Source organism: Tinamus guttatus, unplaced genomic scaffold, assembly GCF_059628265.1.
Source record: "Tinamus guttatus ecotype Peru unplaced genomic scaffold, ASM5962826v1 Tinamus_guttatus_pri_ptg000710l, whole genome shotgun sequence".
NCBI lineage: Eukaryota > Metazoa > Chordata > Aves > Tinamiformes > Tinamidae > Tinamus > Tinamus guttatus.
This window is the reverse complement of record NW_028289244.1, coordinates 6,332,942-6,346,688: the sequence shown is the minus strand read 5'-3', so window position 1 is coordinate 6,346,688 and position 13,747 is coordinate 6,332,942. Positions and strand designations below refer to the sequence as shown.

At 58.0% G+C, this 13,747-nt stretch overlaps 1 protein-coding gene across 3 annotated transcripts in view; it reads right to left on the bottom strand.

The window, feature by feature from the left end:
* LARP1 (La ribonucleoprotein 1, translational regulator) overlaps positions 1-13,747 on the bottom strand; it is a 42,567-nt gene that overhangs the window by 3,940 nt on the left and 24,880 nt on the right. The window contains exons 3-12 of one of the 3 annotated variants that reach the window (XM_088536868.1): positions 8,163-8,224; positions 6,681-6,746; positions 5,610-5,781; positions 4,887-5,018; positions 4,519-4,671; positions 3,584-3,746; positions 3,129-3,273; positions 2,734-2,908; positions 1,594-1,763; positions 942-1,301 (exon numbers count right to left, since the gene is read on the bottom strand). In XM_088536868.1, coding sequence (XP_088392994.1) covers positions 942-1,301; positions 1,594-1,763; positions 2,734-2,908; positions 3,129-3,273; positions 3,584-3,746; positions 4,519-4,671; positions 4,887-5,018; positions 5,610-5,781; positions 6,681-6,746; positions 8,163-8,224 — 1,598 coding nt within the window. The remainder of the gene's footprint in view (positions 1-941; positions 1,302-1,593; positions 1,764-2,733; positions 2,909-3,128; positions 3,274-3,583; positions 3,747-4,518; positions 4,672-4,886; positions 5,019-5,609; positions 5,782-6,680; positions 6,747-8,162; positions 8,225-13,747) is intronic. The other 2 variants (XM_088536870.1, XM_088536869.1) reach the window with 2 other exon arrangements.

Here is a 13,747-nt window from a genome sequence, read left to right as displayed (position 1 = left end):
GATGATGAAGCAACCAATTATTTACTTCTCCCAGCTCAACAGCTCATCTCGATCACTGCTTGTGCAATAGCCACAACACTGGGCACAAAATACAGCGGCTGGGCCTTGGTGCCAAGCAGGATGACTCACATGCTCATGCATTGCAAGGAGAAACCCAACAGTCAAAAAGGGTCCTGCAGTGACCAGACCTGAACCCATCAGGCTTAGGCTTTCAGGGATCCAACAGAGCAGCTTCACCCACCTTCACTTACTTCTTTCAGGCTCTTCTACTTACTTGTGCCAGCAGGGCTCAAGGCAAGTTTGATCATCTCTGCCTGACCAGCACCCCACCATCCCTGCTGCCTTCCTGCATTTCTAGCACCTCCTTCCCACATCCCTAAAGGACCCTAGAAAAGTCCTCGACTATGAGTCTCCAAGCTGGGATTCTCATGTTTTAGAGGCAGATGGGCTTTCTCTAGAAAGCCCAAGTCCATGCAAACCAGAAAGAGAAGAGCAGAGGCCAGGTGTGGCCGAGCTATCAATAAACCTGCCCACAGTAACTGCAGTCTCCAAGGAACCATTAAATTGGGCACTACAGACCATGCAGAGACATCCACTCCCTCCGGAGATCCCACACTGCAGACAGGAGCAGCCAAGACCCTGGCAGACAGTGACGTGTTCCACTTTCCAGGTCACCTTGTTGTCGGCACATTATTTAACTTGCTGCAGCCTTACACTGCATTACAGGGCCGTGTTTATCCCAGACACGGCAGAGCACAATCCTGGGAACCAGAAATCCCAATCACAGCCCACAGCCCTATAGTGTAAGAGGATAAATCCCAGCTTAGCTCTACCCTGTACATGGGCTAGAGCCCTGGGGACTGCCCTTTCCATCCCAGAGCCCCAGGGTGGCCAAGCTGCTTCACAGGCTCCCTACCTTAGATTAACTATTCAGCTCTCACCTTGATCTGAGAGTACTCCGGCTCAAACTGCTCCGTCCACAGGTCCTGCTCATAGTAGTACAGCCCGTCGTTGATCACCTTGGCCAGCTCCGAGCTCATTTTAGCCCTGGATGTGTGGTTGCCAGTCCGGTCCCCGCCAGGATGCCGGCGCAGGTAAGGAGGTGTCTGGGTCACAATGAGGATCTTGTTCACATCCCGATCATCAATCTCGTAATCCGAATCCTCATCCGACCAGTCGGTGAATGTGTTCTTGCGGCCATCCATCTGCTCCATCTCCTCATCAAAGAGGAAGTCCAGCTCCTCAGGTTCATCTTGGTCCTTTTGTTTCTGCTGCTGTGGTGTCTTGGACTCCTCTGGTTTCTGCAAGCCAAAGGTGATGTGAGGTAAAGACCAGGTAACAGAACATGCCCAGCACTTGGAGACCCTGCTATTCTATCTTTTTCTTTACCCCATCCAGAAATTGCCATTTGAGGAGAACACTATTTATACCTCAAGCACTGCAGAGTGGTTGTTAAGAGAGTTCAGACGAGGGCAGGAGAGACTAGAATATCATTCCAATGACAGACTTTGTCCATCTTCAAAGCTGGTGCTCAGCTACGATTCAAGACAGTTGGCCCAACCCCATCCCAGTGGGTCCTGCATCACTCCATACCTTGGGCTTGGCTGGGGAGGGCCGAGGCCTCTTCTTCACTTCAATCCATGTCTCTGAATCCAGGTCGGGCAGGCTGGCGGACAGCCCCTTGGGCATCGTCTTCAGGTTACTGACCTCCTCGGTTTTGGTGGGGACCGGGCTGGCAGGACGCGGGGAGCCGGGAGCAGATTCTAGAGATGGGGAGATAGAGAAGGTGCTTTACAAACCTCAGAGCCAGTGCTTAGCTTTGCCTACAGCCCAGGCTTGGAGGGAGGAACAAGGAACCGTGTGTGTAAAACACCCAACCGAGAGGAAAATATCTGCTCTTGCTAGCAAGTCTGACAGCACAGCAGGGCCCATGGGACATGCTAGCAACCAAAACCCTAGGCAGAAACATCCCTGCTGTCAGGAGGCTGCCTCAGAATGCTAATAAAATAAAAAATCTGCTTAGGGCAGTGATGTTGGTTTTGATCACGGACCTCTGCAGTTGCCCACTTCCCAGATGGGTAGAGAGATCTAAAGAAGGTGGTTAATCTACTGCTCTTAAGGAAACTTTCTCAAGAGAGCCTTATAGCCAGTAGCACAGATCTCCCCTGCCAACCCTAACTCTTGCAACAGCAGCAGCCACCTCTCCTCCACATGGCCTTTCCAGCTCAGCCCTGGGCTCCTGCCAGGGAGGATAGAGGTATACGGACAGGGGCAACCCTTAAACGATTGCTGAGCCTTCCTCAGCAATTGCTTGACAGCTCCTTACTTGCTGCCCCATTTGTGCCCCACATCTCCTCACCCATTTGGACAACGTTGGGTTCATGAGCGTCCTCTCCTTTGTCCAAGGGTGGGAAGGTGTCTCCAGGAGTGGCTGAGACACTTCCAGCAGGACTGAGCCTGCCCAGACCCCTTCAGCCCCCAACTGCACCACCCCATCTCCTCCCAGATCTCTAAGGGCCGTCATACACTTGATCCTTTCATGTTTCCCCATACAGAGGGGCAGGGCTCTGAGGGTCTGAAGCTTATTCCACACACTGGTCAGACCCATGCTGCTTCCCACCGCGTAGCAGAAACCAAACGGCAGAGCCCTGCCTTGAGGACATTCTTGTCCCTTAGCAGTCTCAGTGTTTTGGCAGTATCAACACCACATTCCACACTTCCCAGAACACTCACCTGTCTCCTTCTGGAAGCTCTGCCGGGGCACAAACTCAGGACAGTTGATGAACTGGGAGAAGTCTGTCTGTGTGTAGTCTGCCATGGGAGGGCCAGGCAGAGCCCATTTTTCTGGCTGCTCTTTTCTCCTGATCTTCTGGTCCACGATTTCCACTACTTTGCTGTCCTTCAGGGCCTGGAACCAAATGACTCTGGGTGAGTTTATGACCCTGCCTTGGCACAGAGAGTGGCTAAGCCTCAGCCCTAGCCCTTCCTTTCCAAACGGTCCAAGAGGAGAAGGGAACAGGGCAAAGGATAAAGTAAGCATCACTTGCATCTCATCCATGACCCAGCCAGAACACAGTGCAGGGTGGTGAGAGGAACAAGGAGGAAAGTTCAGCTTCCCTTGCCCTCACCTTGATGATGAGACTGATGTCAGTAGTCAGTGCTTGCACCCGGTGGAAGCTGGCAATCAAGGTGATAGGAAGGAAGCCATCCGAGTCCATCTTGCGACGCAGGAAGAAGTCTCGCTCCAGGTTGTCCACGCTGAAGTAATACTCTCTGCATGGACAACATGTCAGTGAGTGCTGGCTCCTGCCACCTTCCTCAGGGAACCCTGAGGAAATAACCCCTACCCGTCCCTGCACTGAGCTGTTCTGCTGCTGCACAGCTGAACACAGGAACCTGGGGAGCCTGGGCATGACGATGCAGTGAGCGAGTGCTGCAAGCAGCACGGCACAGAGTAAACATGCCTCGGCTCCAGCCTTACCCAAGGGATTAGTGATACACTCCCCAGGGACGGTGTCATTAAACATGCCACCAACAAACACCTCCGAACAACGTGCAGACAAGGAAGGGAGGCAGTGCTTACATTTGCCGCTTGATGTAGTCCTTGAGCAGCTCCTGGTCCACGCTGTACAGCTCGGTGCTGCTGATGTTGTCGAAGTAGTAGGTGATGTTGCTGGCGTACTTCTGGGTGCGGGAGCCGTCGGAGCCCTCGTACTTCCGGTACCCGTACTGGTAGTCGAAGTGCGCTACGAGACAGGGACAAGGGACATTCCTGTCAGCACAGAGCCTCTGGAACCTGCTAACGGGCTGTGCTACCACATGACATGGGACTACAGCACAAACAGTGCCCCACTGCCCCAGGACTGCAGAGAGGGACATCCCCGCCCCATCCCTCACTGCTGCTCTCAGCCTTCCCCGGAGGAGGGAGCAACGCCTGGGCAAGGAGATGCCATTACCCCTCTCATCCAGAAGCAGCTGGGTAGCCTAGACAACACACCAAGGCTCTGCACTGAAGCTGATATGAGATTCAGCTCAGCCACAACCCTGACCAGTGCCAGTGTAGATGCCCTTCCACACCCAAGGAAGGCTCCTGACTGGCTCTCAACATTACAGTAAGCCCAAGCAGAACATCAGCATGTTGTAGCTCCTGCCAATAGGAACGCTCAAGTGACAGAAGGCAGGCAGAAGAGCTGAACTTGAGAAGGCAAGCAACGTTTACCTTTATTCAAATACTAATCTAATTTGCTTTTACTGAAATCAGCTCAGCTAGATGCCACCTCTAGAGTGGCACGTAAAGTCCTCACAAGCGAATCCAAACCAAGAGTTCTGGGCCATGGAACAACAGCTGATGCCTCTTAGCCGGGATGATCTTCCCAAACTACTTTTGTGTATCCCAGCTGCTCTCTGCCCCCTCCCCAAGCAGCTTTTGGGGGCGCCAGGTCACACACGCACTCCCTGCAGCCTTGCACACTCCAGCACACGCTCGCTCGCTCTCTGCCGCCACGAGGCCACACATACAGCGAGCACCTCCTCTGCCGCGGCCCCGGCCCCGGCCTCGGCCCCGGCCACGGCCTCGGAAGGCTCCTCGCACGGCTCCTCCCTCGCTCTTCACGCTGGAGGTTTCGTCGTGGTCTTGCCAGCTGCGTTCGTGCTTGTTATCCGGGTGCCAGCCTGCGGGAGAAGGGGCGGAGGAGGAGGAGGGAGGTTAAGAGCTGAAGTCCCGGTACCCCCGAGCTCTCCGAGCAAGCAGAGCCCTGGCAGAGCCAGCCGTGCCCGGCAGGGCAGCCGCGCTCAGAGCAACGGGGCTCGCTCTCCCCAGGGCCGCGGCCCCGGCAGTGCTGCCCCGTGGCAGGCGCAGGCACAGCGGGCTCACGCGCAGCACCCACCTTTCAGCTCGCCGCGGTTGTTGGAAGGGTGTCTGTGCTGCTCGTTCTGCCGGTTGTTCCGAGAGGCCGTTTTGTCCCGGGGCACCTCTGACTTCATGTCGATCTGCAGAGGGACCCACTTGTGTTTGTTGCCTGCAAAAGGAGAGGATCTGGGTGTGATGCAGACTGTTATCTGCTTCCTTGCCCTCAGCCCCTTCTTGCCACACACACCTCACACAAAGTAGAGAAAGCAGCAGGGTCTTTTGCATTGACTTTTTCCTTGAATGTCCCTCAGGGCCCCACTCTCTCTGAAGCCACAAGAGGCACCATGAGGATGCAAAAAGGATCTGATCAGGGCTCCCAGGCACAGACGAAGAGCATGCAAACCCTGCTGTTGCTCCACAGCACTTGTCCCTCCTCTCCTCCTTTTAGCCCACAGCTCAGGCCAGACCAAGCCCATGTGTCAACCATGGCCTACGTGACCTACAGTCAGACGGCTTTTCTGTGCCACCGGGTAGCACACAGGAGCAGGCAGACCCCTGCTGCCACAGCTCCTCAGGGAAGGACAGCAGAGACCCTGCTCGGGCCCTGTTCTAGCCTCTGCTTATTGCAGGGTGCAGGCAGCACGTCCTGCAGCCAGGCCTGCGGGGACAGGGGCAGCGCTCACAGAGGGTGACACCGGCATCCAGCCGCTGCTGAGCTGAGGTGACTGCCGCTGCAGGCAGCTGCCACAGCCTGCCTTACCTTTCTTCTTTTGGGCTGACTTCTGGTTGTCATCGTCACCGTTCTTCTCCTCTCCAGACTCATCTGACTTCGTTTTCAAACTCTCCTTGCCATCGCTCCCATCCCCTTTCTCCTGTTCTTTCATGTCTTTCTTGACAGGCAGTTTACGGATGGGCGGTGCTTTATGTGGCTGCTGGGGACATGGAAGTACAAGAGGAAATATGAGGCTTGGGAGAAACGGAAGAGCTGGAGGCAGAGCCCAGCAATTCCAGTGGGAACAGGAACAGAAGGGCTTGGGAACATCCCTACCCCATGTCCCCCCGAGCTGTCCTGTGTATCTGACCAGGGCAAGGCATCCTACAGAAACACCTGAGCTATCTCCAGGGGATGCACTCGAGTCGGGACGCAGCTCTGGGCACAGAGGCTATGAGAAGGACTGCCAAGGAGGCTCGGTGTTCCTGGATGGGGCTTCAGGGCACCGCATGCCAACACGACAAGAGCGAGAGCGGCCCTCATGCCCCCAGAGACAGCAGGGAGCTGGCGAAGCCACGTAAGTGCTCCAGCAATGCCACATCTGTCTAAGGAGTGCAAAGCTCTGCCTCAAGGGCATGCAAGTCCCTTTCTCGCGTGTTAATTCAGTTTCGTTACTGGAAGTCCCAGTGTTCACCCAGACCCTTTCTCGCACTGGCCAGCCCAGGGCTGCCGTACCTGCCTCCCCAGCGCGGGGTGAGAGCGGGCTCCGCGCTCCCAGAATAGCAGCACGGAGCGAGGGAGCCCGGCCGGCGAGGCAGCCCTAAAAGGAAATGCCCTGCACCCAGGGCGCTATTCCTGGACCGACACTCGGCACCCCAAACGGCCCGGTCAGCCAGAGCCACCAGGGCAGCAACAGCACCGGGAGACCTGCCAGGGCCCTGTGCCATTCAGCAGGGCGAGAACCTCTTTGAGAAGGCCCAGGATCTCCCACCTCATAACAACAGAGCACAGAGGTGCCTCCCAACACCACTGCTTCCCCGAGCGCACCACCGGGCAGGACGCAGGTGTAAAATACTGAGGTTCAACCACAAATAGCTATGGAGGATCTTATATTCTCACCTGGACACTCTTGTGGGCTATTTCTCCCGGTGTTGGCCAATTTGTGGCATCACCGAAGTCACCAACCTTGTGTCCAAAGAGAAAGGTCTCGTTAGTGCACAGTTTGTGGGTTTCACAGCCAGGAGCCCTCGCAGCCAGAGCATCACAGCCCGCCATGTCCCACAGCTATCCCCAGGACATCTGGGTGCTACACACAAGCTTTTATGATGACTATGTACATCCCCAGCCCCAAAACGGTCACCAATTTAATCCCAAATATCTGCAGATCAGTATACACCTATCAGGTGGCCACTGGCCTTCCAACTCCCACCAAGCTCCCCGCCCCAGCAGGAGCACATGGCATTGAACTGCCCAGGATAATTCCTCTCTGGACAGTGTGATACCACTCAAGCTTTTAAACAGTCTTTGGAAAAAGGTTGTAAATTCAGGCCCCTGAGACGTCATCATAATTTCTGTTCCTTGGATAGGCAAAGCACAGAACTGGAAGCAGAACTTTTATCCTTAACCAACCTGAAGCAACTGTGTCCCATTAAAGAAGTTGCCTCCACCTAGTGGCAAGTTAGAGTCAGGCTTATTTTCACTTAAATGCTTAACTGCAATCAAGTGTTGGTAACCAAAGAGCTTAGGGACCAGATAGTAGAATTGTTTGGAGGGATTTGGAGCAGGAAAGCAAGCAGGTATCCAATGGTCGTTAGAACAGCAGCGGAAAGTAAGGACCCAAACCACTGTCTGGATATGCGATTAATAATGGTCGGGCATCGAGTTTAAGATGACGCAGGCAGAAAAATTCCCCCTTGTCCTTGAGGGATTCTCAATTCTAAAGTTGATTTGGAGTCATCAAGTCCTTCATGAGAACACACTCCTCTCTGGAAGGCAGGCTTTTTGGGAAAACCATCTCCAGTGCAGAGCCATACGTGTCCCACAGGCAGGAGTGTCTTCTGACCCCTGGGATCTTGGGATGGATAAAGTAGTACCGTGAGGCTGCAGATGTGTCTCTGCTGGCTGCTGGGGGTTCTCAGCTATTCCTGGGGCAACTATGCCCCGAGCACCTGCATCATCCTCAGGAACTACCCATGGCACTGACACTGACCCATGGCTCTTCTGCAGAAACAGTGGCTTGGTTTGAAACTAGTTACTGTGGTTGCTGGTGTCCCAGTGGGGAACACAAATGGAGTAAAGGGGATAGACCGGGACCCTGCAGACACGCTCCTCCGTCACAGCTCCACCACTTCGCAGCGTGGGCACCACGACCAAGTGCTAAGTGTCCTTAGGAGGAGCTACTCCACTAGAAAGCTGAAGAGGGGCTGGAGAACCAGGATATTCTCCTGCGCTCTCCTGCTAACAGGCAGGCCGGCACGTGAGCCCCTGTGCAGCGAGGTGGTGTGTGCAGGACGCGCTCCGCAGCCCCTCGGGGTGCTCCCTCCGTGCTGACAGCGGCACCACGCGCTGGCGGCCGCCGCGGGGAGGGCGGCCCACGCTTACCTTGCTTCCCTTCCGCTGTCTGGGGTTGGCAGCCCTCACCACCTTCGCAGGGGTAGTATGTTCTGCGAGAAAAGGAAAACAAAAACGTTAGGACAGAGCTGAGGGCTGCGGAAGTGTTAGCTCTGGGGGGAGGTGGGTGGAAAGGGAGCCACAAGCAGCACTTCCTCTCCCCAGGCAAAGGAGGGAAAAGAGGGAAAGGGAAAGAGAAAGCAGAGCCAGCTTCTGCAGGAGGCCCATCCCGATGGAACGGAGCTGTGCAGAAAACACTCCCCTCCCGAGCTGCCTGCTGCAGACACGCAGCTCTGCGCCCAGGCCCGCTGCCTGCTCCATCGCATTCCCGTCACCGACGGGCTGGCTGCACCGCGCTCCACGTTCACTGCGCTCCAGCCCTCCTCGTGAATCCCGGGGCTGGTTTCCCTCGGGAAGGCAGGCCCATAACCGCGTCCCTCCACACAGAGACCCCTGCCTTAGCTCGGCCCTCTCCGCTCGGCCTTGCCTGCCAAGGAGCAGGGCTGGCAGAGCGCTCGGCTGCTCTGCAGGGCAGAACCTGACCCGCTGTTCGCGGCAAAACAAACACGCCGTGGACAGCCGAGCGTGTCGCGGTGCGCGCGGCTCCTCCGCGGCAGGGCCGTGCGCCCGGGCTGCCCGTCTCGGGCCTCGCTTTGATCCGCCGTGCGGCGCCGGGCTCACGAGAGGGAACGTGCAGAGCGCGGAGCCGGGACGCGCTGAGCCGCTTCGGGCCGTTCTGAGGTACCGGCCCCGGGGCTCATCCGCCAAGCGCTGCCTGGGGAAGGGCTGTCAGAACAGACCCCTGCCAAAGCAGCGGGATCATTGGTAAGCAGCATGTACCAAAACTCCTCTGAAACTGAAGAGGTGTGATGGAAACCACATGCTCACACACGGCCTGGGCACACAGAAGGCTGAGATAACCCTGCTGGAGCCCCCCTGTCCAGCAAGGAGCAGGCACCGGGCCACCTCCCCAGCAGCAAGGCCAGGCAGGAGGCAGCCGCCGCTACCGGGGACGCTGCACAGGGAGGAGCAGCCGCGGCCCCGAGGGAGGGCCGCAAACAGGACGGACACGCGGAGCCGACGCGCTGGTGCCGGAGCACAGCCCGGGGCAGCGAGCCGAGCGCGGCCGCGCGACGCCGGCAGCACCGGCCCCGGCCGGGCTCCAAACCAAAGCGCGGGGCTGGGTGGGGTGACAAGGGAAGGAGGTGAGAAGGGCCCCGAGCAGTGGCAGGAGCTACCTGGGGACACCCAGGGAACACCCTGGGTCGCCTGCTGAGCTCCATTCAAAGCTGGCTTTGATCTCCTGCATAAGGCAGCTTGACTTTGCCTAGATGATCAAAACCGGTCCCTTTCCGAGCCTTGAAACCTGTGATTCATCCTGCTGGCCCAGCCTTGCTCAGAGCTGGAAACTTTGAAGTGTCAATAAGGCAGAGTGGGTCATGGCAGAACGGAGCCATGCGCGTTGCCTCCCCCCCGTCCCCCTTCATGGGGGATTTCACCCCAGGGACAACCCAAACCCTTCCCTGGGTCCCCAAATCCTCCCCATTTCCCCCCGGATCCCCCCAGCCTGCTCGCACTGCCGCCCCAATCAAACCCCGGCAATCCCACGTGTCCCTCGGTTATTCCACGTGCACCTCCTTGAGAACCCTGGCTCCATGCAGGAATCTTGCCACGAGGCTTTTCAGCTTCCCTACTTGCGTAGGCAGAACGAACGCTTTCAAAGCGGCCCCAGAAATCCTCCCCTCGACGCCCACACATGTCACCAACTAAATATAGCTTCCAAAGGGCCCAGCGCTGCAGCACAGCCCCGCGGGCAGCCCCTTTCCGCAGGGACGGGAGCGCCCGCCGGCTCCGAGCGGTAGGTGCCCTGGGTGCCCGTCCGCGCAGAGCGAGGCGCCCGCTCCCGCTGCCAACCCCGCCGGGCGGGCGTCCTGCCCTCCCCGCTCCCGCGGCCGCCTCGCCGCATCGCAACGTGCTGCGGGGCATCCTTGGGGACGGGCCAAGAAGAGGCCCTCTTGCTAAAGAGGGCACCCATGCGGAGGCGCACGCAGCGGGCGAGCAGTGCCAGGACGCTTTGCGGCGCAGGGAGTAGGTTGTTTCAAACAAGTTCTGCGAGTTTTCTTATCTGCAAGATAGGAACAGGGATCCCTTATCGAGCGGAGGTGCTGGGAGGACTAATTAGCGTTTGCAGAGCACCACAGGAGACACGACGCGCTGAGCGAAGCGCTGCAGCAGCCAGCGCAGCCCACGGGACGGCGGCTCGGGCAGCAGGGCCCGGAGGTGGCCGCAGGCGGCTCCTGTCGGCACCGATGGAGTCCGTGGGAAAACTAGGGGAAAACCGAGCACCGGCGACACTAGCGAGGGAGACTACAGCCTGCCCTGCTTGCTGGCTGAACATCTAAAAAGTGCTGACGTGTCTCAGCAGTCACAACACCTCGGGTGTTTTCAAAATAAAAGAAAAAGATTGCTTGGAAAAAAGATAGGGAGAACATGCTAAGTCAGCCAGCCGACAGACACCTCCTTTATGGTGCCTGGGCCCAAGCAGGAGACAGGGAAGAAGCCCCTGCAGCTCCCGCAGCCCGGCAGCACGGCACGAAGGAGAGGGGCAGCCAGAGGGATGCGGAGCCGCTGGATCCCTGCGGCAGCAGCCAAACCCTGTGCCGGGGACACAGGCACGGATCCATCGCGGACAGATGCTCCACGCACCGGCTCCTCACCGAGGAAGGGACACGCAGAGAGGGAACAGGCACGAGCAGCAGCTCTGCTCAACAGCCGACAGAAGCAGCCAGAGAAATCTTGGAGCGAGACAATGGCTTTCCCTCTACTTCCCAGGGCTTGCTGCAGCTGCTGACTTCTACCTTTTGATGCAAATATTATCCGGAGGCCAATCAGGGAGGTTTGCATCCTGACACTTGCAGAAAAAAAAAAAAATCTCTTTTTGCACATATTTAGTTGCACCAAGTGGCTGCAGTGCCTGGAAACCCGGGCACAGAGCCGGGCCCTGGTGCGCGCGGGGCGTGCGGAGCGGGCACGGAGCAAACCCGCGTTCCGCTGCGTCAGACCAGCGCGGATGGAGCCGAGGAGGAAGCAGTGCTTGGTCTGAGGTCACAGCGCAGATGTTGGCGCGGCCAGGAATAGAAAGCAGGTCCCAAGTTTTGATCCAGGAGCCTCCTGCCTCCTCTCTGCCTATCCTCAGCTCACTCAAATGGCCTCAGCAGTGATTCCACCAGAAGCGATTCCCTCTCCTGCCCCCTCGGCTTTGCCAACAACTATCTATGGAAACGCGTTGGGAATCGGATCATTTCCTGCAGACTCCGAAAGCCAAGATGAGGTTATTTCTTAACCGCCGAGAGGGATGCCACAGGGCTGCGACGCGGTGCTGCCGTCAAACCCCTCGATCACCAAGCCGCAGCTCAGGTGTCCTCTGCCTTGTGGATCCTGCTCCCTGAAGCACCTGGAGCTACGGGAACACCCTGCGTTCTCCTTCCAGACCGAGACCGCTGCGGGGAAGCTGCCCCCTCGGAGGAGGAAGTTCACGGCCACATTTGGGCTAGGAACACCTCTTACATGGAAGCAGACGAGTCACTGCCAGCGAGGAGAGGGCCAGGGCGAGAGCAGCTCTGCACAGCTAAGCGAGCACCGACCGCGCTCGGGAGGACACGAGCTGCAGGGCCGCAGAGCACCGCAGCCAGCCCAGGAGGTGTCTTTCCTACCCAGCTTAGATCAGGAACTGTGTTGCTCCATCTGATGCTCTCATCTCTATGGCAGCTTGCAATTTTTAAAGATGGAAGATGAAGAGAAGGAATAAGGTTGGGGAAATACCTAGTACTGGAGCAAGAATACCTGCACCTCCTGCACACAAACTGCAGTGCCTGCTCCTGACAGACCATCCTGGTGCAACAGAGACGCAGGTTTGCACTGCCAAAGCTCCTCCCCAAGGGACGGTCTCTCCAGGACAGGCAGCGCTTCCAGCGCAGAGCCCAGCGGGAGCGCAGCCTTCCAGGGCTCTCGCAACGCCAGACCCCAGCACGTGCTCCATCCCCGACACTGCACACGCTTCCTTCCCCCACGAAGGGAGTCGAGCAGGGAACAGGCCTGCCCCTAAGCTGCTCTAAGTTCACAGCATGCATCTAGGCAAAACCGCTGACGAAGGTGGTTTCGGAAGCCAAGAGTCCGGACTTTGCACTGGAGAGGCTGAGGCAGGGGCACATACTCTGCACTGACGATCCTGCTGGGGGCAGAAGGGAAGAACTGGAATCCCTGGTTTCCCCAGAGCTCTCCAAAGGGGCCCAAGGGCGCAGAGCAGGGAAGCCAGTCTGCACACCTAGCAGTTTAACAGGATCTGCTTAACCACACTCCTGCAGAGACAGGAGTTCAGTCACCGGCCGAGTACCGCACACCATACCCGGCATGACGGGGCACCCGCTTTGGCAAAGCGGCTCCAAGGTCTCCGGGCTGATGGAGAACGAGTTCAGCTTCAACAACGTTGAGCCAGGTCTGGTGAGGCTGGAGGTCTGCGCAACCTGGACGCGAGAGCAGAACCGTGCCCTGGCAAGGAGAAGGCACTTGCAGTGACCTCCTGAGACACGCAGGGAACGCGGGGGTGTGACAGCTGCCCAGAGGAGCAGGAACAGAACTCATCAGACAACTTACACCCGAGACCACTGCTACTAGCTCCTGCAGCACTGACGCATGCACTATTTCTCCAAGCCAAGAAAGTCTTGGCTGCCCGGGAATCGGCTGCTTTCCCTGGAAACACCTAACTCCCTAACCCCTTGAGAGCCTTTCCAGAGGAGGGCAAGAGAGGCCCCCCTGCAGGGCCACATACAGGACACACAGGGTGGAACAGCACCGACCCAGCACAGCAGTTCCCACAGGACACAGAGCGCCGGCAGGTGACAAGGCAGAGCCAAGTCCACAGAGCAGCTGCTGTAGCTGCACATCCCACTGCAGCCCCCAAGGAGACCCAGGCGGCCAATCCAGAATAGCTACACGTGGGCTAACTAACATGTTCTCAGCTTGCCAGCGCGGGAAACCCGGTGTATGAACCCAAGCACTTCCTCGGCGAGGCCCTGTCCTCCCTGCACACCTCGAACTCTCTGCCAGGGTGGCCTGGTTTGCTCGGCAGTGGGGACAAGACCCCAGGTTCTCCCGTGGCACCCACCCTAGCCCATGCAGAACGACCAAAGACTTGGAGCCAGAGCCCGGCCAAACCCAGGTGCGGGAGACAAGTCCGCGAGCCAGGTCAGCACCGCGGTCCTGCAGCCACACGGGGCCGAGCGCAGCCCGGCCCTTCCACCAGCAGCCTGGGCGCCAAGGAAGCTGCGGGGGGGTCTGGGCTGTTACGAGTCTGCCACAGTGTGACGGGGGAGGCTCGAGGGACGGGCAAACACCCCCCGTCCACCTCCAGGCACTGCTGGAACCGCTTTTCCGTCAGCGAGACGGCCTGTGGTAGGGAACATTCGCTCAGCATGAGGGCTAGGAAGCAACGGCAGACGGGGACACTCCGCACAGGGGACCTGGAGATGCACTTGGAGACCAGGCTTCCACCTCCGCTTGCCTCCCAAAGGCCTGGT